General features: G+C 38.3%; 1 protein-coding gene across 2 annotated transcripts in view; it reads left to right on the forward strand.

The window, feature by feature from the left end:
* PDLIM3 (PDZ and LIM domain 3) overlaps window positions 1–16537 on the forward strand; it is a 48743-nt gene that overhangs the window by 18016 nt on the left and 14190 nt on the right. For both annotated transcript variants that reach the window (XM_075196878.1, XM_075196868.1), the window contains exons 2-3: window positions 6845–6996; window positions 12832–12916. In XM_075196878.1, coding sequence (XP_075052979.1) covers window positions 6845–6996; window positions 12832–12916 — 237 coding nt within the window. The remainder of the gene's footprint in view (window positions 1–6844; window positions 6997–12831; window positions 12917–16537) is intronic.

Below are 16537 nucleotides of genomic sequence, written 5' to 3' on the forward strand. Positions count from 1 at the left end.
GAGAATGTTAATAATACTTTTTTCTCTTACTAATTTTACTAGAGATTACATTTTTTTAGTGACTTAATTCGTAATTTAGGGGTAAGTTTATCAAGCTGTGGGTTTCAAAAACTGGAAATATTGCCTATAGCATCCAATCAGATTCTAGTTACCATTTATTTAGTACATTCTACAAAATGACAGCTAGAATCTTCTTGGTTGCTATAGGCAACATCTCCACTTTTTGAAACCTGCAGCTTTATAAATTTATTCCTTAGATTGGTGCAATTTGCTGCATCTTAACACTTTAAAACAGACTGTAAGAAAACATAGTGGGAACAGATAAGTCAATTGCTAAATATTAGATGCACTATTGAACATTTTGAGGGAGATTCAATTAGCCGCAATGTTCTGAGTTTTCCTCGTGGACCATGGAGGAGAAAGAAAAATCAGTGGAGAATTTACCATATTAACAGTAAAATGCACAGCCGTGATGTTCTGAGGAACATCACGACTAATTGAATTTCCCTCTTTCAGCCTTATTTTTAGAGTTCAATGTAAATCCAGCTAAAGGGTGAAAATTTGCTCATGGACAAACCATGTTGCAATGTAAGGGGTGCAAATGCATTTTAGCCTGCAGGGAAAAAATTTCAAAATTATCCAACATTAAATTTTGTTTGTAGACTGACTTTTGTGTTTAGGGTTTTGTCTTGCTGCAGGACCCACATTCTGTAGACCTTCAGTTTATAGTTACATTAATATTGGGAAGCTCTCCTGTTCCTGTGGCAGAACAGCCCTAAGCCATAACACTGCCAACCATGATTCAGGGTTGGGATGAGGGTCATATTTGGAATACACTTTTTGGCTTTCTCCAAATATAATGTTACTCATTTATGCCAACAAGTTGTATTTTAGACTCACCTGTCCACAGAACATTCTTCCAGTAGTCTTGTTTCATTCAGGTGGTTTTTAGCAAACTTCAAAGGGGCAACAATGTTCTTCTTGAAGAGTAATGGCTTCCTCCTGCCACGAGCCGATGTGCTAGGCTCGATGGGTCATCTGTCTCCCTTCCTGGCCTCAACACTCCGGCCATTGCCAGGGCAACCAGGACGGCTTTCTTCACTGCCGCCATGCCTGGCGAGTTGTCTAACAGCCCGGTGCACGCAACAGTATAGTACAATTAATTAACATCCTTCTGAGGCCGATTATCACAACTTGAGTGTCAATTACTTGTAATCTACTATGCCTAACTTTGTGGGATAAATTATATACATAGGTCTCAATGATTACATCCACTGCTCATTTCATTAGAAGGTCTGAGTGTCTCCTAAATTTTCCTTGCCACATTCAATATAATTTGATCCTTTATTGCCAACGAAAATAATATATAGGATAATGTAATGCATACTGTAAGTTTTAAGGGTTTTAAAATTCACTTAGGAGCTCTATATCATATTAAAGCACAAGACTGCATGTCGTGGAACTCTAAACTGACATATAATATCCTCAATAGTTTAAAAGGGGGTTATGTTATCTCTTGTACACACATTTAATTAACCCCTTAAACACAAAAATACTGACATACACAGAAAACACACAGAAAAAACTGTAACTGACCAGTCCTAGAATTATTGTTATCCACTGCACACAGCTCATTCTCAGATTATCAGATTCAGTGCTTAGCCGAAACCATTTTGATTTTTGTTGTTGTGCACACAGTCTATATGTACCCACTCTCATAGAATTCTTTGTACCTCTTCCGGACTCACTGGAGAGCAAGTTACCCTCCCGCATTCTGCCCACTTACTAGCAAAGTGGGCATGATGGAGGACTATGATGACACGATTCGTTGCGAAGAGACAGAAAGTGGGAAAGTATAAAATAAATCAGGTTAGGTATAATCTAATCCGCTATACTGTGTTTACAGTGTCATAAGATTAATGAAATTCGGAAGCAATGACAGCCAAGAGGAACTCTGCATAGCAATTTAATACAATGAGGCAACTTCCCACATTTTATTAATGACTTTGTGGATTCAAAAGGCCCAGAATGAAAGGAAGACTGAGCCAGTGAAAGAATCCAAATGACATTTTTGGTGTCTGGAATGACACCCCAATCCCATACCGTGAGGTTTTGTTTTGCCTTTCTTTGGATCCTCAAAACAATTAGACCTTATAAAGTGTTTATCTAATAAACCTAACAATGTAATTATGACTGTTTCACAGAAAATAGGTAAATATTTTTTAAACAAATCCTTCAATATTACATGTGCCAATGTTATGCACGTTTCGTCGCTATCCAATAACAATTGTCGAATCTCGATTTGTGTTTCCAACGCACAAATAAATTTATTCTCAAAAAGTAGCAGAATAATTCAAGCGAAATAATAATAAGTATAGCCGTTACTTATCGCAGGCGCTCTGGATCCAGTGAACAGTCATTCAGGTCTGAAGTCTGTGGTCAAGATGACTGAACACTAGATGAAAGCTACTTATATGCAAACAGAAATACAGTAAAACAATGCAGATGGTATGGCTTGCTTCTATTGGTCCAGGCTTCAGGAAGGTCCAGGGGGTTGCAGATCATAGGCTAGTTCAAACTAAAGAATCCAAAGGTCAACTCTCCAGGGGATGTGCTCCTTTCTTCCCGCCAAGACTCAAGTTACAACTAGTCCTTTAGCATTTTATAGTCAGCATCATATTAAAGGTTTATTCCCTAACATCAATAACTAGAGTATGCAATGTGCGATCTCTTCGCCGAATGAACCGGACAGCTGATGTAAAAGGGATTAATATGATACCAGACATGACACCTTTCCTTTAACCTGTACCATATGTATCACTAATATGCATATAACTTATAATATTACACATAAAAACTACTATATTTCGACATAAATAACTATGTGTTGCAACTACGATTAATGTGTACTATTTACAAATGTGTGTGTTTGTGAGAATGTATACAAAAGTGTAAAAATGGTTATTGCCACGTGTTGCGGCTGGATACGCCCTTCCACGCCGTAGCGTGCTCTACGCATAATTTCAGACAAAGACAACCAAGTTTGCTCGATATTAATTGAAATGACTTTATCCAATTTGCTGACTTCGACACCAAATATACAAAAACTGAGATACAAATGTTAGAGTGACAGGGGAAGAATCAATTAGCCATAATGTTCCTGAGAATCTACGCTCCTCAAACCCCATAGAGATGGGAAGAAAAATCTGCGTAGATTAATCTGAAAAAGTACATGCAAAGTGTCTTCAGAATGGAGACACATCGCGCACAATTGAATTCCCCCCAGTGTGAGGAAGCTCTTAGTTTTTTCTCTTTTGCAATTTCTAGCATTCCCATTGTCTGCTATGGGCATAGTTACCCCCTTGACTCTAAACAGGGCTGAGGTTTTTCATTATATGGTGTGATGTGTCAACCGCAATGGCACTCTTTTCATGTCCTACATTAACAAACATTTGTCTGTTAATGCAAAAAATCTGGGTTAAAATTACCATATTACAGTAATACTTTTAGCGCCGGGTTGTTCCTAGAATAACGTGGCCAAATTGAATCAGCCCTTAAGGGGTAGATTCAATTAGCCACATTGTTCTTTAGAACAATGCAGCCCGTGCACTATTACCATTGCTATGGTAATAGCTGTGCATTATTACAGTTACTTCGATAATTTCTCCAGATAAATTACCGTAGTAATGGTAATAAGCAGGCCACATAGTTATAAAGAGCAACGCGGCTAACTGAATCTACCCCTAAGAATCAATAATAGATTTGCAACCAATAAGAAACAACTTATATATGACTTTGCAACAAGAACATTTGCATATTTCGTAATTAAAACCCTACATTTTACTGTCTTCAAATTCTGCTGCCTGTGATACCTACCTCAGTTTGCCTCATTACAAACATACTCCTACTGTCTTACAATTGGTACAGCTGATTGATACTTACTGTGACAGGATACCGGGTTAATGTCTATGGTGCAGTGTTTTGCAGTTCGACTTTTTCCCAGCACAGTGTTTTAAAAGTATTTTTACAAATCGCTGAATATTTCTTCAGAATTCGGTCACATAAATATATGTGTATGCATCATATGTCACTGTTTTCATTTGTCTCACAGAAAAGCTGCACAAAAGAGCATTTTCCACACAGACTTCCAATAATTAGAGGGAACATGAGTAACATTTATATGCCATCCAAAGTAGAACAGGAAGCCCAAGAAGGTCTGTCTGTCCTGTGGGAAAAGTTACTATAGTTTGTATCTAACATCAGAAATCACTGATTATACAAAAATAACTCATAGTCAAAACAAAACCAGTAATTTGTCTGGTGCCAAAAGCCCCTACGTACCAGCTTTGCAACTTTGCACACAGCTACACATAATGGAGATAGGGGGTTTCTGGACATAAATCTCTGTTATAGCGCTACCCATCTGAGCCAGACCGTGGCACGGTTCTCAGAAGGACTTGGCCCAAGGTGGATAGACCTGGAATGCTCCTTTTGCAAGGTGTCTTTCTTGGGCTCGACATTGGGGATGCCAGCGTGTGATAGGCCTAGAACTATGAGAATTCACTCTGTCACACCTTTACTTATCACATATGGGACTATTGTAGACTACACTTTAAGACGACCACAATACCCTCTCTGGCATAATCCCGCTTTTTCACAAGGGCAATGCCACTTTTGTTTCCAATCCTGGCACGCGAGGGGCATCGAGTTGATTAGAGATATACTAGAATTTGATCATTGTATTCCACTGATGTCCCTAGAAGAAACGTTTCATTTCCCATCAGTCAGCACTTTGGCGTACCCTCAGGGAAAACATTATGTCAAATCCCTCTCAAAACCTTATGCTACGAGGGAGCTGACAACATTGGAATCCATTTGTGTCAAAGATCCCCTTCAGCGAAGTATTATCTCTAATTGATATAATCTCCTTGCACCACCAAACAGACCAACTACCCAGCTAACAAACTTAAGTGGGAAGCCGACTTGGGCAGGCCACCAGATGAGGACACCTGGTCAACAATCAGACAGCAGGTCTCGAGGACCTCTATCTACTCACTTGTGAAAGAAAACGTTTAGATGGTACCTTGTCCCGACTAGGCTGAAAACGATATACAGGATCACATCTGATCTATGTTGGCGGGGTTGCGGTGAACGGTGGTCATTCATTCACATCTGGTGACCCTTCCCAAAGATTGCTCTGTTTTTGGATGATGTGGCTGCTCTACTCAGTGAGGTTACATAGATTCAGGGCGCTAAATGTCCCTGATCCTTGATTTTGACTCTCCATTAGAAGCTCTTGATAAACATGCAGAGAAGCTGTCCTTACAAATCCTTCACGCAGCCAGGTGCGTAGTAACTAAGAAATAGAAAAAAATCAGACCCCCCTTCTAAATAACATCTCTTAAATAAAATTTGGTTCTTGGCATCAATGAAAACACATTTGGTATACCTGAACAATAAATTCCAAACATTCTCCCAAATTTGATGCGATTGGTTTATATATAATAGCCCTTCCAGTACACACAACACCAACATTCACCCTCAAGATACTTCATCCCTCTTCTTATAATCTGTTAAATTTGATGTTATATGTTGATTCTGTTTTCCTCAAATAGAGGAACAATAGTCGCCGGGATTCCCATGTCTCCTCTCAGTCTGCCCCCCTCCCGTCCGTCTGCATTAATCCCCCTTCTTGAACTTTTAGCTTTTTATATAATTGAGCTCATATTTTATAGGGGTAAATTGAATCTCTAATTGTTTGCTAAATAATCTTCCCAGTTACCAGACTCTTCATCTTCAGAGGTTTGGGTGTATGCTAAAAGCTCTTTGCAGAACTCAGTTCAAACCTGATGACGTTGGGTTTGTGATGTAATGTTAAGGGGGCTAGGAAATAGACAGAGACCAAGATATGCCTGGCACCCTAAAGGTGGATTATCTGCAGCAAAAGTAAGTGCAAGATACACTTTACTTTGGCTGTAGAGCGGCTGCATTATAAAAGGCATTCCTGTCATTGCAGAGTTACACACAGCCATTTGTCTTTTATAAAATCCCTTTTTTCTCCAACTCAGAAATACATGAAGGGAGTGTCATAATAATTGATGAATAGAGCATCTTGTGTTCTACAGTTGCACTTTGCCCAATGCAAAAAAACACATAAAAATGATTCATGTAATAAGTAAAATCCCGATATCCCTTACTCTCATGTTTCATTTAAGTTGTGAATAAAGCTAAACCAAGCACTATTTTAATAGAAAAAAAAGGATTTATTTCTTTTTTAGTGAAAAGCGAGATTCTAAAGAGGCAGAAGGTTTTGCTGTTACGTGATATTTACAGTTTTGCACAATGTGCCACTTAAGATGTTTTTGCCTCCACACAATCATAGGCATATTTCTTATTTGTGACAGTATCATCCAATAAAAGAGAACACTCATGCACCTTTAAGTGAGCTGGGAGGACCATCTAAGGGCAGGGGTGCAAGACCAAAGTAAATTTGCATCGTAAATCAGGTCCAGTGAATCTATCACATAATTAAACATAAAATTGGGTTTATATTTTGACTAATTAACCTCTTAAAAAAGTATTCTGAATTTACAATTATTATTAACATTTATTTATACAGCATCTGCACAATTTAGTTTACAGTGCTTTATGATTAGCAACTAAAACATTAAAAATACAATAAATGGATATAAACAAACAGACAATGTAAGATGGCCCTGCTCTCAATCTTATAATCTATAGGAAAAAAGGAGTTTGATACATGAGATTAAGTGCTACAAATTTCATATTGGTTCAGCTAAAAACGTTTTTCAAAGTGTTGAAGACAAATGATTGTTTCTTTCAGATCACACCAGGAAGTAAATCTTCTGTTGCTAATTTGTGCCCTGGAGATGTGATACTTGCTATTGATGGATACAGTACTGATAACATGACACATGCAGAGGCACAGGACAGAATTAAAGCTGCAACAGACCAGCTCTGCTTGAAGATTGACAGGTATAAACTGCCTCACTCTTACCGATAGTAACCCTGCATGAAATGACAGTTTATTAATGTATCACTAAAATTATTATCGCTTAAGACAGTGAAATATTACTTAAAATTTAATTTCCAATGGTCAGAATGGTTTGGACTGCACTCAGCAGTTATAGACATATTTGGCCTGAGTTACTAAGGAGAGCAAGGCAAATAAAGGAGTATATTTGATCCTTGACAAACCATGTTACAATGCAAAGGATGCAAATTAGTTTATTATTTTGCATGTAAGGAAATACTGGCTGCTTTTACATGTACTACACAAATACTTGATAGCATTATTTTTACACAAATATAAAGTTGATCCAAGACATGCCCTACCCCAAATACGAATCTGTCCCCACATTTTAAATTTACCTCCCCCTCCAATGTAACATGGTTTTGCAATGATGCAAAGTTGCACCTTCTTTTATGCTTTGCTCTCCTTAAGGAGTCAGGCCCACCTAGCCTTATATAGAGTTCGATGCAATATTCATCTAAAACGCAGGAATAAATTGCGTCTGAAAAAAAGGCATATTCTATATAGTATTCGAAGTCAGATGCATCTCAGATGTTCGTCATCATTATCAGTTTGCATCTTACACCTGGGGAAGAACATCCACAACAGAGACATTTTCTGACAGACGTATCTGTGTCCAGGTCCATATCAGTCACATTTACGTGAACACATCCTTACTGTACATGGCCTATGCTTGCACGTCCCTTGCATCCCGCAATCCACATAAGGAGTCGTATACACAAGATGTGATAGACTCTACATACAGACACGGGTGTAATGCTTTTTGTGTGCATGTGCAGGAGTGAAGTTCGTATTTCATGCTATGAAAACGGGCTTGTGTCCAACTTTACATGATGTCCATTATGGAGATAATCTTTCTAGTTATAGCCATACTAATTTCTTAATAGTCAAACTTAATATAAAAATATTACACTCGCAGAAATTCAACAAAAATAAAAATTCTATAAATTTTTGAGTTTACTCATTTGGAAATACAGGGCCATTGAGTACAACGTTACTATATTTCTAAAAAAAAATACTGGCATAACTAGCAATGTCAGTCTTACATGGTTTATATTCAATAACCCTGCAACAAACTATGTGAGCTTTATACAACACTATCTGCCAATGGGGCCTATTTAACAAGCCACCACCACAAATTTAAGTATCGCCTCTATTTATAACTAAAAGATTGCAGCAAATATAGGAGTTTATGCTGCTTTCCCACTGATTTCGAATGCAAAAGCAGTCCCCAAAAGGTTTATATGGAAACAGCTATTTTGCATGATATAACAAGTTCCGAAAAGAACTTGTGCCCAATGGCTAACACCATCTGAAGATGGCATTAGCCACTGGGTCATTCCATGTCAGTTCAATCAGGGTTGTCCACCACCCATCTCAGATTTCTACAATTTTTTTTTAATTAAGAGAGGATGTCAAAACAACTATTTCTGCCAAATATCTCTACTGTCTGACAGTTAGTTGATTAAATATTGATTTTTCAATTTAATTAAATAATTTACTAATCGCACTTTCTTTATCCAGTTTATTTGAAGTACTGCAGATGTCTATTAAGGAATCACCACAAAATTTGGACCCCTAAGGTAACTCTTCCTCCCAAATCCATAAATCCAAACCAAATTACTTTATCTGCCTCATATTTTGCGTTACGGCAAAAACACACATTTTTCGAATAGAATTAAAAACGCTAGGTTCAAATGACATTAGGGATCCCATTTTTTGGGGGGCTGTTTAAAAAAGGTTATACATTACTACCACACAAAAAAATCAGCTGGGTACTCTGTTTCATAGTGGAGAAAAAAAACAATGAAGTTTATGTTCGATTACTGTTGTACTGCATACGTAATTTAACATTGTTAAAAACCATACCAAAAAAGTGAACTAAACTGAGGCAATGGGATAAAACTCCCATACAGGAAATGAAACAAACAGAAACTGATGGGAAGGGGATTCCCTTTAGAGAGACCAAAACTGAAACTTTCCAGAAAAAAAGAGAGGGAGACACAGAAAGAGTCAATCATGGCAGCTGATCATTTGGTAGTCTTTTAAATACGGACTGCCATATAACTATCCACTCAAAAACCATTGAAATACATAGCTGGGAACAAGATGTGCTGATACACTTCATGAAGCAAAACCAGTCAACAAATGGGCTGTCCTGTAAATGTATTATGGCTTGTAAAGGCAAGTTTCCCTTTTCAGGCCAGCGCCGGTTTAAATTTTAGCTGTCAACTCGCCGATCTCCCGCAAGTTGAAAAAACCGGACCATAATACATTTACCCCCTGGACTTCAAGAAATAAGTGTTTTGTTCCTTTTGTTCACGTCCTCTGTGTAAAGGAAGTGCCTACTATCCAAGGAAGTACTGGAAGGCAGTATACACTTTCTGCTGACACTTTAAGGAAAATTACAGACCGTTACAACAAGTTCCAAACAAGGGAAAAATAATGAGATTGTTGACTCAGCTTCAGTTAAGTTATGTTAAAGGTTTTAAATTTCATGGTTCCTTGTGTTAATTATGTATGCGGTACAACAGTAATCTAACATCAACTTCATTATTTTTTTTCTCCACTATGAAACAGAGTACCCGGCTGATTTTTTTCGTGGAAGTAATGTATACCCTTTTTAGACACCCCCCTAAAAATGGGATCCCTAATGTCAATGAACCTAGCATTTTTAATTGTATTTGAAAAATTTGCATTTTTGCCGTAACGCAACATATGAGGAACATAAAGTAATTTCGTTTGGATTTTTGGATTTGGGAAAAAGATTTACCTTAGGGGTCCAAATTTCGTGGTGATTGCTTAATAAGCACCCGCGGTACTTCATATAAACTGGATAAAGAAGACGTAAATTATTTAATAAATTGAAAAATCAATATTCAATCAACTAATTGTCAGACAGCCGAGATATTTGGCAGAAATAGTTGTTTTGACATCCTCTCAACTAAAAAATTTTCAAAAAAATCTGAGATGGGTGGTGGACATTTCATGTTTTTTGGGGTGATCTGATGTGGAATGACCCCACTGAAGCCTATGGGTAGAGAATTGCGGTAGAGGGATCTTCAGATTCCTCACTGAATCTTATCAGCTCTCCCCTCCGGTGATTATCGCAAAGGTGGCCAATTTGCGAGTGTGACCATACCATCATCATTTATTTATATAGCGCCACTAATTCCACAGCGCTGTACAGAGAACTCACTCACATCAGTCCCTGCCCCATTGGAGCTTACAGTCTAAATTCCCTAACACACACACACACACACACACAGACACACACACACACACACACACACACACAGAGACTAGCGTCAATTTGTTAGCAGAAAATTAACATACTAGTATGTTTTTGGAGTGTGGGAGGAAACTGGAGCACCTGGAGGAAACCCACGCAAACAAGGGGAGAACATACAAACTCCTCACAGATAAGGCCATGGTTGGGAATTTAACTCAAGACCCCAGTGCTGAGAGGCAGAAGTACTAACCACTTAGTCACCGTGCTGCCATAGAGGAGATAGGTGTTCCTCATGACTGCTGTTCCGGCAGAACACTTTAAATAAATGGTCACAAGCTTTCATTTCTTATCATTGCGATGATCATGAAACGAAAATGATCGTGGCAAAATTGTTTTTTCTTGAGTTCACTGGCGTATGGTCCAGTTCTGGGCATGCGATTTTACGTAAAATACGGCACGTATCGGCATTCATTTATGTTCCTTACTGAATCAGACTCTGACTATGTAATGATAAAATAAACACTTTTCATGCAATATTTGCACACTAACTATATTAGTGTATGTAATTTTAAGCCATTTCTCTGAAAATCTTCACTAGAACAATGAGTAGCAATAGGGAGAAATCCAGGCAATGTTCACAGGGAAAAATATGTTAATAAGCCTGTTCAAAAGGAGGAGGGATTTCCGGAAAGTTTAATTTTTATGACAGTCCCGTCAGTCAATACCTCAACATTTCCCAAAAAGCACTGCTTGAAATCCTCCTTATTGCTACTCATGGCTCTTGTGAACAACCTGACGTCATTGATGAGGCCAAAGCAGGCTGAAACAGGACTGACTTTTTGGCAGCAGAAGTCTTTGGAAAGGAGTCCGCTAAAGGTCTATTTTCCAGCCTTCCATGAGAACCACTATAAATCATGTAGGTAGGAAATGGGAATTCTTTGCAATCTATGAAGCAGCATGTTTTGCAATTTACGTAAAAAAGATCAATTCAACATCTATGTTTAAACATATCAGAAAAACTCCCATGCGTTTTAATATATGCACTACAAGCAGAAAACCCATTTATTTTAATAGGCAGACTGAAATGAATGAGAAAAACTCTATAGACTCTTCCATTACTAAACATAGACAAATTATAGATTAGTCAGACATCGTACTGTAGGTGTAAGTTCTCTTTCATATGATCCTGCTTTTTTCATGTCCCCAGAGCCGCAAACAGCACAACTGGTGTATTAACACATTAAGAGAGTTTAGAAAGTCTGTAATTGAGTGATTAATTAGTGTTACCATTGTGTAACTATGCCGAACATCGAAAGCTTCCACTGGAATTAAATTAAACTAATTAAACTTAAATTAATGAACCACTAAAGACATAGTCTGGGCTGCTCTGGGGACATGAAAAAAGCAAGATCATATGAAACAGCTTACACCTATAGTACGATGTCTGACTCAAGACATAGTATGGGCTCCTCTGGGAGCATGATAAAAGCAGGATCATATGAAACAGCTTACACCTACAGTACGATGTCTGACTAAAGACATAGTATGGGCCTCTCTGGGGACATGAAAAAAGCAGGATCATATGAAACCGAGCTTACACCTATAGTACGATGTCTGACTCAAGACATAGTATGGGCTGCTCTGGGAGCATGATAAAAGCAGGATCATATGAAACAGAGCTTACACCTACTGTACGATGTCTGACTAATCTATAATGAAACAAAAAAAGACATTATTAATAAGAAATTTCCAGTCAACTCCAAAAGGGTAAGGGGTAGATTCAATTCCCGTTACTACGGTAATAGCTTTGCATTATTACCGTTACTATGGTAATTTTAATGATGATTTTTGCTCGCAGCTCAAATCTGTGTTAAAATTACTGTAGAGACTATAATACTGTACGCCCAGCGGGGACTTTAATGTGTCCTTAAATGTCAGACTACTTGATATCTAGCATGTTTGGCTAATAATGGGAAACTCCATATATGGAGCTTTTACCATTCATTTCAATGTGCCCATTTATATAAACAGGTATGGAACCAGCTTTGAAATAAATGGGTCCATTCCTTTCAATGCTTTTACATGCATAAAAGGTTTTTTACCCATCTTACAGGGTTTGAGCTAGTCTCGAGTGCCTGAACTTTTTGGCATTTTCCAACATTGAATTACTATCAAACTTTCATAGTTTAAACTGTTCTATATCACTAAGAAATCTGTCTCAGCAATTTTGCACTGTCTGGCATTTATCCCGCCCTGGAGGTTGAGAAAATTGGTGATTTGTAGCTCTAATATGTTCTATTATGAAATTGACCTGTAAAGCACTAAAACATGACTACTATTTCTACAAATGGACCTTTAGTAAATGACCCCTTATGCCATGCTCTAAAAAAAACAGTGGCTGGGTCATTGGCTCACATGGATGCCATGTTAATGGCAGTATTCAGAAGTTTCTACTTTCAAGAAAGACTTACATGATCAAGCTAATTATATTACAATACAGACAAATTAAGTGCATGAATCTTTTCCTTTGTATTTTTTTTTGTAGAGCTGAAACTAGGATATGGTCTCCGCAAGTATGTGAAGATGGCCAAACACATCCTTTTAAAATAAATCTTGAAGCTGAACCACAGGTAAAATAGTACCCAGTATATTAGCAAACAAATTTCTTAAATTAAGGTGGTTTGCATGGCAATGCTCTGAAAATGTAAATGCTCTATATATAGACTGCTTACTGTGGATTATTGTAACATAAAACATTTTAGTATAAAAAAAAAACCTGTTACATCCTAATTTAGAGACCCATTAGATTTTGGTCAGCATAACATACAAAGGAGACAACTCAATTCAACACGATGTGTCTCTAAAACAGTCTGCACCACGATCTTCAGGCTGAATCGCTCATTTCTCTGAAATCTCTTATCTCTCATTTTTCCTCGCCTACCATAGAGGTACTTTGCCAAGATCCACTGTTGAGGCCTTAGCCCTATGTACCCAAAACCTAGGCACATTCCAGCACCTAGCTAACATAACAAGGAATATTCCTGACATTTGCCAAAGGAAACTTGTCTGTATAAAGCTTTAAGGCACATCTGTGTCCAGTAGCCAATAAGGCAGGTGCTGGTACTAATTCAGTTGTCCAACTAGCAGGAATTAAGTGAATGTCCCCTGTATCTTTGAGCGATTTCCCAAGCTGTTCCTCAATTATGTAAGCATAAACATATCAAACAACATGGGGGAGAACTTGGGCTGCATGGCATATCTTGAGAAAAAAGGAATCATTGTTAAGTATATTTTTGTTACTTTGCACTTCCATCCTCCGTGGCAGCCATTACAACAGAATGTACCAAGCAATAAGAGTAGGAAGGAGCCCTTTATGCTGCAAAATCAAGGATAACTTTATGCAGTAGCCCTGTGAAGAATGTCTCCGAAACTGTGCATCAGCAGATTACATCATATCTAGTAGCTGTCTGGTGAAGTTCTGAATAGATGACCATTTGACTGCTATGTAGAAATCCACTTTTAGGGCCTAAGCCCAATGTGCCCAAAAGGTTAACAATGCTTTACTGAGTGAGCCCACAGATTTCTGACAACTTATGTCTGTTTTTTTCTTGCATAACTGTACAATGACTTGATGGCTACTGATTGTATCTGGCACATCCTTTCCTAGATCCAGTTGGGATTTGCTCAGCACTCCGAAATTCCTGTGTTGTAGATAAGTACCCGGAGATTGAGCTTACTAAATCCAAAGTTTGTAGCTTTCTTTATCATTAGCTGGTTGCAAACAAGAAGAAGGCAATATGATTTCTTGATTAGTATAAAAAGTGGACACCACTGTAGACAAGAAAGCTGAATAAGTCCTTAATAATACCTTATCTGTGTAAACATCCAGAAAAATGTACCACATAGCTTGTACTTCTCAGATTCTCGAGGCTGAAGTAATTTCCACTAGGCTAATGCCAAGTTCAAAGGGATCAGACATCAGAATGTCAAGAACTAAATTGAGTTCTCACGCTACCACACATGATTAAATGAGAGGACAAAATATCTTTACTGCTTGTAAAAAATGGATACTAAGGTCCTTTAAAGCTAACGGTATCTAGGAGGACAATGGGTGCAGACACCTATACCTTTAGAGTTGACAGGGTGAGACCTATGCTAAGGCCATCCTGTAAAAAAGCAAGATTATTTATAATAGTAGCCGAGGCTGTATCTACTTTAAGTTCACACCACATGATTAATTTGTTTCAAACTTTATAATAACTTCCAAAGAATTATTGTTTCTTGCCTGTAGAAGTGTGTCAATGACCTTCTCTGAGATTCTTATACTTCTGAACAGTGATCACTCAATATCTATACCAACAAAGATAGCCTTTTGGGATTTGGACCTTGGTATAACAAGTCTGTAGAGGCCACGGTTGTGCCCTATGTATGGCACAAGCTCTTGCAAACCATGGGTGTCGTGGTCAGAATGCAAGGATTGCTATGACTTCTGCTTTTTCTTTTTTGATCTTTTCACAGTGCGCGCAATATGAGGAAACAGATGGTAGGCATAAACTAGATGAAAGGTCCCTGGGATTGCCAGAGCATCTATTCCTTTCCGTACTGGAAATTTGTGATAAGAGAAAAACCTGGGAAGTTTAGTGTTCTGATTTGTTGCCATTATATCTAATTGAGAGTGGCCAAACTTTCTTATCAAGAACTGGAAAATGTCCTTGTTCAGAGTTCACTATCCTGGATGAGCTTGTTTTCTGCTGAGATAATAGCTATGACTTGCTGTCTGTCAACCACATGAAGTGCTGAGCGCAACTTAAGGTTTCTTACTCCCCATGACATTACTTTTGCTACCTCTGTCATCATGGTCCAGCTCCTCATACTGTCTTCAGCGATTTATGAAGATCACTATATTCCTGTTGTCTGAGAACATATTGAGACACTTTCACTATAAGAGGATAAAGAAGAATGAATTGCATTCCAGACGGCTTGCATTTCCAGAATTTATGTTTTATTTCTTTTTGTTCTGTGACCATGCTCCCTGTGCTACTTTTGACAGGATATAAGCCCCCCAGCCATGGATACTTGGGGTAAATGTACCAAGGTGCGATTTTGCAAATCCAGCGGTTTTCTCAGAAGAGTTGAAACTCTGTACACTGTACAAGCAGAAGGTGCATCGTCTGTAAACTGGGTTTATTATTCTTCTCAAGCATGTTCCGGATTTGGATTACAAATATGGTGTTGGTTATGTGAAAATCGGGAGGACCCCACGCAAATTTTTTCCCCAATTTTCACGTAACCAGCAGTAGGCTGGCAACACTAGGGTTAATAGTGGCTGGGCTGGGGAGAGCCCACGCTTTACACATTTGACAGCTGCCAGACTTCCAGCTGTATAGGCAGAACAGTGTAACAGTGATGTGTTTAGTAATCACGCAGGAAACACAGGAGAGTTAGCTAAAGACGGGAGTGTTTGACATCGCAGCAAATCACCAGAGATGACCAGCTGTTTTTAAGATCAGAGTAAAAATCGCAGTTTAATACATCTGGCAACTTTGGAACCAAAATTTTCTGCGATTTTAAAACGCTGAAAAACAATCGGACCTTGATACATTTACCCCCTTGAGTCTGTTGTGAGTGTCATCCAGTCTGGTTCTGACAGAGAAAGTCCCAGTTCTCTTAAGTTTGGAATCTGCCACCAGTTGAGAATCTCCATGGTGGCCTTTGTTAGTTTAATGTCATGATCCAGAGATAATTGTCTGCTATCCCACTAAGTTACATACTTCAAATTGGAATCTGATGTAAGACATGTAATTGACAAGCTAATGACTGGATCTTGATGCATCTCTCCTTTGGTACAGATAAATGTTTTGTACAGAATCTCTTTTTGGGCCCAAAAATTGTATCTGTTGTGATGGCACAAGATTACTGTTTACCTTGTTTATATTACAGTTATGTTCCTGCAGAAAATCATTACTTGAGTTGGAAGGTCCATATACTCTGATTTCCCCATCATGAGGATGTCAATCAGATCGGGTCACTGCGTGACCCACTTTTTTCAGTAATTCTGCCACCAGTGTAATTAACAACTTGGTGAAAGTTCTCTGGGTTTTTGCCAGACCAAAGGTAAGGCAAGTGCTCTGAAAATGCTATACCAGGAATAGAAACTGATGAATCCCTGATGATGAATGGCAACAGGGATATGGAAGTATGCATCCTGGAGATTGACAGAGACAAGAATAGCCCCTTTACTTATAGCAGTG

The sequence above is a fragment of the Mixophyes fleayi genome, chromosome 1 (assembly GCF_038048845.1).
Source record: "Mixophyes fleayi isolate aMixFle1 chromosome 1, aMixFle1.hap1, whole genome shotgun sequence".
Taxonomy (NCBI): domain Eukaryota; kingdom Metazoa; phylum Chordata; class Amphibia; order Anura; family Limnodynastidae; genus Mixophyes; species Mixophyes fleayi.